Genomic DNA, 11,573 nt, shown 5'->3' with positions numbered 1-11,573 from the left:
TGGATAAGAAGCTGAAAGGCCATGGCTGTCTGGAAGGTGACACAACACGGATCTCGTCCCAAAGGCTTTCCACAGCAGCTTAGGTCCATCCATCCTTCTCCAGAAGCGGCTCCGTCTCCTTGCCTGCACACCCAGGCTCCAGAGTTTGTTTAGAAAAGAGTTTGCACAACCCACGTTTTCAGCGGTGCAAAGCTTCCGTGTTGAAATCATCGTTATTACATTTATTAGAATTATTTTTTATATATATATATATATATATATACACATATATATATATATAGTTCTTTTTTTTTGTTTCTGTTTTTTTTTTTGAAATCAGGCTTGTTTCATTGAAGGCACTTGGTTTCCATGGCAATTTATAAAAGACGGTGGTTTGGTTTCTTCACTTCCGTAGAGCTGATGACTCCGGTGGGGAGGGGAGAGGGATCTTCCAGCGGCCGCGAGCAAACTCCCAGTGAAGCCTGTGACAAATGTGAGCCCAGGTGGCACATCCTGGATGGGAATGCATGCAAAAGGAGACAGCGCACAGTCACCAAGCAGAGCCGTGAGGAATGAAACGGGAATGTCTGCAAACAGCTCCGATTCCGGGTTATCCTCGAGGGGAGGTGGCAGCCGAAGTAGAAAGGGCCGACATTTGTTTAACTCTACGCTAAAAACCTTCGGGAAGGGAAAATGAACGCCAGCTCTTCACGTACCCTGTTTACAGTGAGGTGTTTCTCTCTCTCTCTGTGTTTGTATTTCCTCTCTCTCTCTCTCTCCTTCCTCCTCTTTTTTTTGGCAGACCATTCGGTTTCCATGGTAACAAGCAAACGATTCATTTGAAACAAAACCAGCCATGACTTTGTGCTTTGACAAGGGTTTCTAGAGCTCTTTGCCGAGAGTTCAACCAGATGATGCTGAATTCATCAGTGACCACTGAAGCACCTGAAGGTCTCTTCCTTACTTAGGCCAGATCTTGGTCTCAAGCTCGGTTCTTACTGAGTTCCACTCCCGTGACGCCTTTTCAAGTCCCCAGTGCTTTCTTAATCTGTTCTTTTTTTTTTATTTTTTTTTTTTTCCTTTTTTACTTATTTATTTACGCGTTTATTTAACTTTCGAGTCAGTCAGTGGAGGAATCTTTGGTAGTTTGTTTGGAAATGTCCATTTTACAAAGACTCTTTCTTCATGCCAGTGCCTGGTGAATCTTTTGTAGCCTCTGCCAGGATAAGGTCACCTCTGATGACTTAAGACAGACATGAGGATGAGGAGCGGGAGAAGTCGTATATGCGCTAATGGCCCAACAGCACCTGATCGTAGATCTGCAAAAAGGGGAAAAAAACAGAATTACAGAGGTGCCCACACCCCCAAGCACTGCTCCAGTGTTCCAAAGCCACCTCCCAGCAGGAGGGGACAAGGACAGCCCTCAGCAGTCGGATTGAGCGGGAACTGGGATGAAAATCCTCCTGGCTGTGTACTCACCTCTGTTTTAATGCACACACAGGGTGGAGGGATGAGACAGAGCCCTCAGGGAATCACAGCAGTGATATCCATGGATTTCACCTTGTTTGGGCCCCCTGGACATTGTTCTGATGTTTTATCTGCCTGAGTATCTCAAATCCAGCCCAGCCTCCCCCGCTGCTCCCACCTCTGCCTCACACCCAGCATCTTCCCTTGTGAGCAAAGCATTCCCAAGGACAACATTCCATCCTTCCAGCTGAACCAGAGCAGGGATTGTCCTGCTGGAAAAGATCCATTTGGGAAGCAGAAAGACGGGAAGCAACCTGTGGGGAAGGGCCACTTACTGTTGGCCGGTTGGTCTGATTTCATACACTCTCCTTCCACAATGGACACATCGTCAATAGCAATGTCCCCTTCGATTCCAGGGCCACGGATTCCTTCAAAGATGAGCTGGAAAAGAAGAAGATCAGAGGGTGATTAATTGAAAAAAGTTCAGCAGAGCAGAGAGGGATAAATAAAAATTGTCCAGAAGATCTGAGAGGGATAAATAAAAAAGGTTCTGTTGTGTTTGGCTCGGCCACAGGGATGGGCTTGGAATGTTCTATGGGCACTTTTGGGGTGGGGAAACCAATTAAATGGGTTTGGAATGTTCTAGAAACATTTCTGGGATGGGAAAACCAATTAAATGGGCTTGGAATGTTCTACGGACACCTTTGGGGTGGGAAAACCAGTTAAATGGGTTTGGAATGTTCTACGGACACTTTTGGGTAGGAAAACCAATTAAATGGGTTTGGAATGTTCTATGGACACTTTTGGGGTGGGAAAACCAGTTAAATGGGTTTGGAACGTTCTACGGACACTTTTGGGGTGGGGAAACCAATTAAATGGGTTTGGAATGTTCTACAGACACCTTTGGGGTGGGAAAACCAATTAAATGGGTTTGGAATGTTCTATGGACACTTTTGGGGTGGGAAAACCAATTCAGCTGAGTTCTCACCAACGTGAGGGTGGGCAAGGAGGGGGTGAGAGCTCTGAGGGCTTTTCCTCTTTGGAATGAGCTGGAAATCATCCTCGGTTGTCACCTGGTGTGTCTAGGGCAGCTCCACCACTGGGTGCTGTGGCTGCGTGAGGACAACACTCCTGAAGCAAGGAGCAGGATTCCATGGAATTAAAGCTTTAAGGAGATTGTTTTTCCCAGAAATTCCTGCTCCCTGAAGAGCACAACTTGAGGGATGTGCTGAAGGACTGAGCGTCCACTCAAATTCAGACTCGATGAAAACACACAGAAGCCATAGAAATTCCATGGAAAACTGAGATTTCTGGCAAAGAGCAGGATTCCACGGAATTAAAGCTTTAAAACTGGAGGTGTTTTTCCCAGAAATTCCTGCTCCCTGAAGAGCACAACTTGAGGAATGTGTTGAAGGACTGAGTGTCCACTCAAATTCAGACTCCATTCAGACTCAGGAGCCAGAGAAATTCTATGGAAAACTGACATTTCTGGCAAAGAGCAGAATTCCTTGGAATTAAAGCTTTAAGGAGAATTTTTTTTTTTTCCCCAGAAATTCCTGCCACCTGAGGCGAGCAGCAAAGGCACAGCTTGAGGAATGTGTTGAACGACTGAGCATCCACTCAAGTTCAGATTCCATGAAAACACACAGGAGCCAGAGAAATTCCATGGAAAACCGAGATTCCTGGCTCTTGGAGGTGACCCAACCGGTCCCTCCCATCCTGGTGGGCAGGACAGGATGTGTCCCCTGCATCCTTCTCCAGACCCAAAGCTTGGGAGAAACTTCCCAGGATCCAGGCTGGCGTCTCTGCATCCGTAACACAAAGTTATCTTCATCTCAGGGGAAGATAATTCCTCAAGGGAAGGGAATTCCTTTCGTTTGGATCCCACTGGGATCTCCTGGGTGGATTTTAAATTCCCAGATCTCCTGCTGGGGCAGGAATTGGTGGCAGGGACAGCCCCACTTCTCTCCCACCCTTTTTAAAACAGCACAAAAAGAAAGGACTTTTCTTCAAATGAAGACACATGCAAGTATCCAATTCCAGATTGTGGAAGGAAATTCCATGCTAGGATCTGTTTTTCCCAACACGTGGGTTCTCATCAGGTTTAGAAGCTTTGATTCCATCTAGGAACGGCTTTTCAGAGGAATTGGGATGAGTTTTATCACAGCAAGGGACACAGCAGAGATTTTATTCCAATTTAAGAGGAACTTTAACCTCTGCTGAGTGGATGACTGGGATTTTAAAGTCTTGTTGATGATTTTCTCTCCAATATTCCCCGTCTGAAACCAAACTGCTGGAAGAGGAAATCGCGCCTGGATCTCGAGGGGAAAACATCTCCTCCCCCAAAATCCTGCCCCTGCTCCTTGGCAGCAGGAACAACACCAATCAGTGGAGTTGAAAGTCCAATTTTTCCAGACAATGGAAAACAATTTCCAGCCTAAAGGGCTCTGTCCAAACACAACAGGCAGCGTTTAATTAAAAGCTGCATTTGGCAGTGGTTTGGGTGGCCCTCAGGGAGGGGTTGCTCCACACTCAGAACAAATCACGGCGCAGGAGTTGGCAGGGCACGGAGCAGAACCCAGCCTGCAGCTCCCAGGGATGGCCAGGAGCTGCCAATGGAGCAGAATTCCCTATCGGCATCCCACAAAAAACAAACCCCATGATGCTTTTTTGGGGAGCTGCTGCTAAAAATACTGCTGTTAAAAAACTGGAGGATAGGGGGTACGGGAAAGGTCGCTCTGCTCTTAATGGATCGGAATTATGATCCTAAAAAGCCACTCCTGAGTGTTTTGGGGAGTTTTGGGGAAGGATTCAGTTTCTGCCTCATCCTTGGAAGTGTCCAAGGCCAGGCTGGACAGTGCTTGGAGCAGCCTGGGATATGGAAGGTGTCCCTGACATTGCAGGGGTGGGATGAGTGGATTTTTAATCCCTTCCATCCCAAACCAGTCTGGGATTCTCTGACTTTTCCACAGGATTTCAGGGGGTACAGGAAAGGTCACTCTGCTTTTAATGAAATGAAATTATGATCCTAAAAAGCCACTCCTGAGTGTTTTGGGGAGTTTTGGGGAAGGATTCAGTTTCTGCCTCACCCTTGGAAGTGTCCAAGGCCAGGCTGGACAGCGCTTGGAGCAGCCTGAGATATGGAAGGTGTCCCTGACATGGCAGGGGTGGGATGAGTGGATTTTTAATCCCTTCCATCCCAAACCAGTCTGGGATTCTCTGATTTTTCCACAGGATTTCAGGCATCTGCATCTGTAAATCTTTACATCCTCCCCTGTGTGCTCCCCTCGCCCATCTCCCTTTCCCTGCCGGGCACTTGGGGTGTCCCAGGACAAAAGTGGGGAGCTGAGAGGTTTCACTTTGGTGCACATCGACCTGAAAAAGGGGTTAAAATGCTGCTGGAGACTGGGAAAACCGGGACAAACTGGTGTTCCATGTTACCCCTGCCAGGGACTCCTCCAGCCTGAAAATCGGGAATATTCCCTTTGGGATGGGTGAGTGACAGCACCGAGATCATTCAAACACGGAGATGAATCCTAAAGGAGCTCCACAAGAGGTTTGTGATCTGGGATTGGGAATGTTGCGGGGCCAAGGGCCGCAAACCCGGATGTTCCCAGCTCATCCTGCTGATATTGGAATTCTTTGGACACAAAGTGGCCAAACCTGGGTGGGCTGAGCCCCATCCGGAGCTCAGACAAGAGGGGGTGGCACTGACACAACAGGAGGGGCCAGGACCTGCTGATCCCAATGCTTCGTGAAAAATCCTGGAATTTTTATTTGGATACTGCAATATTAAATCCTAAACTAGCAATAAATCCAATCCTAATCATCCATGCCATCGCCATGTCCTACTGCTCAAACCTGAACTAAAATTGACATTTCCTGGGTGACAGAACCAAGGCATCCTTCTGTTTTTGGGGCTCTCTATTTTGGGGGTGTTCATTCTTAAAAAACACTGAACATCTGAATATCTGAGCTAGATTTATGCAAGTTTTTGTGATTTAAAGCACTGCAGTTCTCCCAGTTCCTCATGAAAAAAAGCTTTGTTCTATATCACAGGCACTGACAAGGTATAAAATCTTTTACCCCTATAAATTACCCTATAAAAAGTTTTAATTTTCATGTCACTGCAGTGTTTTACTGCAAAGATTCACTTCCATTCCCTCTCCTTAAATTTAACTGGGAGCTTTATATCCCTTCCTACTTACACTCCTAAATGGAAAATAAAATTTACTTTGATGCAAGAGATGCTAAAAAAAAAGCAATTTAAGGCTCCAAGAGCTCTGACATTTATTTGTTGTATTTGGTCAGAGCTTTACATTTATTTTATGATGAAACCTTTAAACACAACAGCACAAAAGGTGAAAAACAGCCAAGGAGAGGAGCTTCCCTTTGGAATCTCCCTCCTCCACTCCTCTGGATTGCTGCTGCCAAATCCTTTGCATTTCCCTGCCCAAGGGTCTGGCTCTTCCCTGATTTTCTAAAGCCCTTCCCAGGTCTCCAAAACCCCCTGGGAACCCTCAAATCCATCTCTTCTTTCCCTTTCCCAGGGCATTTATGATGTTCAGTTATTAAATCACTTCTCTCTCCTTCACTCTTCTGAATTCTTGGATTTATCACGACTCCACCAATGGAAAACTCAACCACTCTGATCTTCCTGTGCTTGGCCTGGGCTCTGAGAATTCCTCAACTCTGCAATTCCTCTTCTCCCCATTCCTGACACCTTGTTCCCATCAAACATCCCAGATCATCACTCCCAGCCTGGAACAGCTCCCACTGCCCCAATGTCCAGCCCCAATGTCCAGCCTGGCCTTGGGCACTGCCAGGGATCCAGGGGCAGCCACAGCTGCTCTGGCAATTCCAGCCCAGCCAGCAATTCCCAATTCCCAATCTCCCATCCATCCCTGCCCTCTGGCACTGGGAGCCATTCCCTGTGTCCTGTCCCTCCATCCCTTGTCCCCAGTCCCTCTCCAGCTCTCCTGGAGCCCCTTCAGGCCCTGCCAGGGGCTCTGAGCTCTCCCTGGATCCTTCCCTTCTCCAGGTGAGCATTCCCAGCTCTCTCATATCTCACTGTACTTCATGTATCCCTCCCACTCAATTTTCCTCTAATTCCCATTGGAATTGCTCTGCCATCCCATGGACCAAACCATTTCTCTCCTGTCAATGCCTCTCATGCGTGGAAATAAAAACAAAGGGTGAGGATCAGGAATTCCCTGAAAATAAAGGAAGTGAAACCCAATGTGAATTTTCAGAAAAGCAGTTTGGATTTGCACTGAAGGGAATCTTCCAAGGCCAGGCTGGACAGGGCATGGAGCAGCCTGGGATAGTGGGAAGTGTCCCTGGCCATGGCACAGGTGGGATGGGATTGATTGGGATGGGATTGAATGGGATGGGATTGATTGGGATGGGATTCAGTGGGATGGGATTCAGTGGGATGGGATTGACTGGGATGGGATTGAATGGGATGGGATTGAATGGGATGGGATTCAGTGGGATGGGATTGACTGGGATGGGATTGAATAGGATGGGATTGATTGGGATGGGATTGATTCAGTGGAATGGGATTCAAGGTCACTTCAAACCCAAAGCAATCTGTGACTTTTTCCCAAAAATACATTTTCTCCCGTAGGAGGCCTGGAAGTGACAGAGAGGTCAGAGGAGGACCCTGCACTCCGGGCATGGCTTGTGACTCCCACATTCCATGAGGACATTCCCAGCCTCACCCACAGCAGGACCTGCTGGCAGCAGCTGCTTTTTTGGGAGAGTTCCAGTTCCAAACAGCTCCTGGGAATTGCCCCTAAAGGTCCATCAGCACCTCCCTGTCAACCCCAGCAGGAAATGTGTGAAAAACCTGTCACAAGCCCCCTGTGTCTAATGCTCCCAGCAGCCACTCCCACATCATCCCTTTTCCCTCAGAAATTCCACGTATTTCCAAAAAAACCTCTAACACAGGGGCCCTAAGTAATTTCTCCCAGCGAATAATTTTATATTCCACTTGCTAATCTGAAATCAAAACCTGCTGGAGTCACTCCCGACATCTTTGGGAAGCTGGAAAGTGTTTTGAGTCCAAGCATTGTTAAGCTCCGTGGTGCTCAAGGAAAGCAATTTTCTGTCCTTGAGCAGCTTCCAGAGCTGGGAAATCCCAAAGAAAAGCATCAATATTCCCAGTCTCCCTCCCAGCCCCGAATTCCCGGCTCCTGGAGGCGCCAGCCTTACCTGGAATGAGGTGGGGGGGTTGATGTTCACCCGGGCTTGGTTCCAGTGCTGTCCCTTATTCCCACTCGAAGACCACAAGGGGTTTTCTATGGCAGTCTGACCTTTGAGCCGCAGGTAAACGTTCAAACTTCCTGGAAAAAAAACAGGAGGAGAACTGGATATCTGTATTTTTATTTATATCCATGTTTTTGTAATGTTATCTTGTAATATTACGTTAAATTAAATCATTATGGAATCATGGCCTGGCTTGGGTTGTAAGGGACCTTAAATCCCACCCCATTCCACCCCTGCCACCTTCCACTATCCCAGATTTCTTCAAGCTCTGTCCAGCCTGGCCTTGGACACCTCCAAGGATGAAGGACAAGCTGAATCCTCCAAAAATGCTCGGGATTTGCCTTATAGGGGATGGAACAGGATGAGCTTTAAGGTCCTTCCCAACCCAAACCATTGTGTGATTCCATGAAGTGACTGGCAGGGGGTAAAACCAGTGGCCAGGAATAAAAACTGGGAATGAAGGAACAAAGTCCTGTCAGGAGAGCAGGGGATGCTCTGGAATCTTTGCATTTTGGCCCTTCAGCTTTCCCACTCTTCTCTCCCAGCAGGTTCTGCCTCTCTCTTTTTATTTGGGATGGCTCTCTAACAGCAGGAAAAACGATTGTCCTTGGAGCATCGGTTGGAAATGTCCCATTTTGAGGTGTGGATGGAAAAACGGGAAGTAGAGATTGGTGGAAAAGGTGGTGGCAGCTCCAACGGATGTGCAAACTCCTCCTGTGCCGGTGCAGGGACACAGGAAGGACAGAGAATCTTCATCTTCCTCCTTCCAACAATGGCTCCCTGTTTGCTGCAAGTCAAGGAATGGGAATTCCTATTTCTCCCATCCTTCAGGGATAATCTCCCTCTCCTTTGGATCCACAGCTGGTTCCTGTGGCAGCCAGCGCTCCCAGGAGTAACTTTGGGATCTGTCAGGAATTACAATCCCACCTGGGAGCAGGAGCTCCCTTTCCAGGTGAATAAACCCCTTCTTTTCCCAAATCCCATTGCCATGGAATGGGATACAGATCTCTGGGATAAACATCCCTCATGGATGGTCTCATCTCTGCACTCTGCTCCCTGCAAAGATTCCCAAGGACCTCTCCTTATATCCAGGGAAATTTCAGTCCCTTCTCCACAGAATCCCAAGAGCTGGCCCAGAAGCTGAGCTGGATAAAAAATATAAAGGGGTTTGAATTATTTAAAATAGGAATATTCTCCTATGGATGCCACTGGGATTCCTCAGTTTTAGGAATGGAGGATGAAGCATCACTTCCTTTAAATCCCAAAACCAATCCACACCAGGAACAGAGCATGATTCCAGCATCACATCCCATTTTCTCAGGGACCTTTCCAAACATCATTGGAAACGTAGAAACAATTTGATGAGGATTCTTTTGGAAACAAAGTGCTTTGCCCCTAAAACATGGGAATAACAACCCTGGTACTGTATTGTTCTTGGGAATCTTCTGGATCCCACAGCACAGAGATCATAAATGAGATATTGGGAAGGAATTCCTGGCTGGGAGGGGCTGGGTTGGAATTCCCAGAGCAGCTGTGGCTGCCCCTGGCAGTGCCCAAGGCCAGGCTGGAGCAGCCTGGGCCAGTGGGAGGTGTCCCTGCCCATGGAATGGGATTTAAGATCCTTCCAACCCAAACCATTCCAGGATTCTGTGGTTTTTGGAGCTCAGTGCGCAGCTCCTACCCTGCTCTGGTGGATAAATCCATGAGCTGGGAATGTTGGAGCCAAGAGCTGCCCTGACTGGCAGGATTCATTCCCAAAGGGGGATTAGAAGCTCCTCTCCACATTGGCAACAAATCCCAAAGCCACGGTGAAGGGTCAAGGCCTGGGACAGCTGGTGATCAAACAGTTAATCTGTCCCAGCAATGGGATTTGGAATTATCCATGGTGGATTAATCCTTAATAAAATGTAATTCCGAAAGATTCTATTACCAATTCAATATTTTCCACAGAATCGCTGGAGCTGGAGGCACCTCTGGAGCTCCTCCCATCCAAAAAAGCAGTGCATTTCAATTCCAAATTAATAATCTGGATTAATTCTTCATTAATCCAGATACAGCTGGATTTGGGAATCTCCAAAATTCAGGACAGGGACTTCCCAACCTTCCTGAGCCACCTGTGCCAGTGTTTGACCCTCACTAGCTGAAGAGAATGGAATTTTCTCTATTTCAGTTTATTCCCATTTTCTGTCCCTGAGCATCCCTGAGCTTCTCCACACTCTTCCTCCAGGAATTTATCCAATGGAAAAGACCCTCCTGAGCCTTTCCAAGGCCACACTAAATGGGGTTTGCAGCACCCTGGGATAGTGGGAGGTGTCCCTGGCCATGGCAGGGGGTGGAATGGGATGAGTTTAAGGTCCCTTCTCACCTGAACCAGTCTGGAATTCTGGGATTTTATTACAGAATAGAATTTGGATAAAATTATGGGAACTGTATTTTAATTTTTTTTTTAAATAAAGAATTAACATGATATCGAGCAATTTGGAATTTTGTGAACTTGTGCCCACATTTCCAGGAATAAATCCAGTGGATTTGTGGTCATGGATCACCACTGTCACCTGGGGGCAGATCCTTCCTTACCTTGCCAGTTCAAGGATTTCCACAGGGAAAGGGGGATCCCAGTAAAAACCCCCAAAATCTAAGGACAGACACTTGCTGAAGAGGAAATCCAGGGAAAAAAAACCACCCAAATCCCACTGTTTTTGGACAAACCTCAGTGCCTGTTTTCTTTTCGTTATCCCAAATAACTTTACCCCCCAACAATTTATCAGGAATTCCAAATCTTTCTTTAACCCTTTATGTTGCTAATTTGTTCTTCTTAACACACAACAAATAAACGACCAGAATACGACCAGATATTGCAATTTCTCCATTTTTTCTCTCAGCATGGAGTGGCTGAATCCCTTCCTCCCAATAAAAAAAACCCAGCACAGAGCCAGGAGAATTCCAACCTGGAGCTGCATCCACCTTCCTGCAGCACAGAGACAACGGAAAAAAACAAAACCTGAGCGCGCTTGTCTGCTCCGCTTAAAATCTGAGCTCTGCCTGGGGCAGGGGGAGCTCGGACAAAGCAAGCACCAGAACTCTCTGGGGGGATGAGTTTGCCCTTGAAATAGAGGCAAAAATACATCAAACCACGTCACTTTGACACTGGAAGACCTCTTGGCACGCTGGGAGCACTAAGAAACCCGCAAAGGGCTCCCAAAAATTGGATTTTTGTTGTTCAGGCTTTTATATTTTCCCACTTATTTTATTTTCTATTTTTTTTTTTTGTACCACAAAGAGGAATTTGATGTGGGTGTTGAAAGTGGCAGGATTAAAAATAGACTGGCAGGTATTCTTTGAAAATCCAGATTCCTGCAGTCTGTGAGCAGATTCTCCATGACTTTTCCACAAGAAATGCATGAGGAATGAAGCTGCTCCCTGCCTGATCCTGAATTTAGCCAGGAATGCCTAAAACACTCACAGATACTCCTTGAAAATCTACATTCCTGCAGCTTTTGAGTAAATTTTCCATGACTTTTCCACAGAAAACACCTGAGGAATGCTGCTGCTCCCTTTCTGATCCTCAGGAATGCCTAAAACATCCCCTTAGAATCAGGAAAAAATCCTTGTTAAAATCAACTTTTCCCTTTCCAGCCTCTTAAATTCCCACTCAAATCAACGGGATTCCTGTGCAATTCCCTGCCCAAAATCTCACTGGTGCAGGAAACACTTCCCAGCTCTAAGAGGAAAATTCCTCCTTCCCACAGATTCCTGGGAAGCAGAATGCTGCCACATTCCAGGCACCTGCCTGGGTTACAACAAGCCCTCGGAGGGGCTGACGCTCTTCCCACGCTTTTCCTTCAAACAAGAGGGAG

The 11,573-nt window shown here is 47.0% G+C and overlaps 1 protein-coding gene across 1 annotated transcript in view; it reads right to left on the bottom strand.

The window, feature by feature from the left end:
- Positions 1-1,030: 1,030 nt before the first annotated feature.
- Positions 1,031-11,573, bottom strand: part of MDGA2 (MAM domain containing glycosylphosphatidylinositol anchor 2) — a 220,014-nt gene continuing 209,471 nt past the window's right edge. The window contains exons 19-21 of the mRNA XM_058855841.1: positions 7,663-7,793; positions 1,782-1,887; positions 1,031-1,298 (exon numbers count right to left, since the gene is read on the bottom strand). Of these exons, the coding sequence (XP_058711824.1) occupies positions 1,210-1,298; positions 1,782-1,887; positions 7,663-7,793 (326 nt within the window). The 3' untranslated portion in view covers positions 1,031-1,209. The remainder of the gene's footprint in view (positions 1,299-1,781; positions 1,888-7,662; positions 7,794-11,573) is intronic.

This window comes from Poecile atricapillus, chromosome 1, assembly GCF_030490865.1.
Source record: "Poecile atricapillus isolate bPoeAtr1 chromosome 1, bPoeAtr1.hap1, whole genome shotgun sequence".
Taxonomy (NCBI): domain Eukaryota; kingdom Metazoa; phylum Chordata; class Aves; order Passeriformes; family Paridae; genus Poecile; species Poecile atricapillus.
The sequence above is the reverse complement of the archived record's forward strand: the minus strand, read 5'-3'. Positions and strand labels throughout refer to the sequence as shown.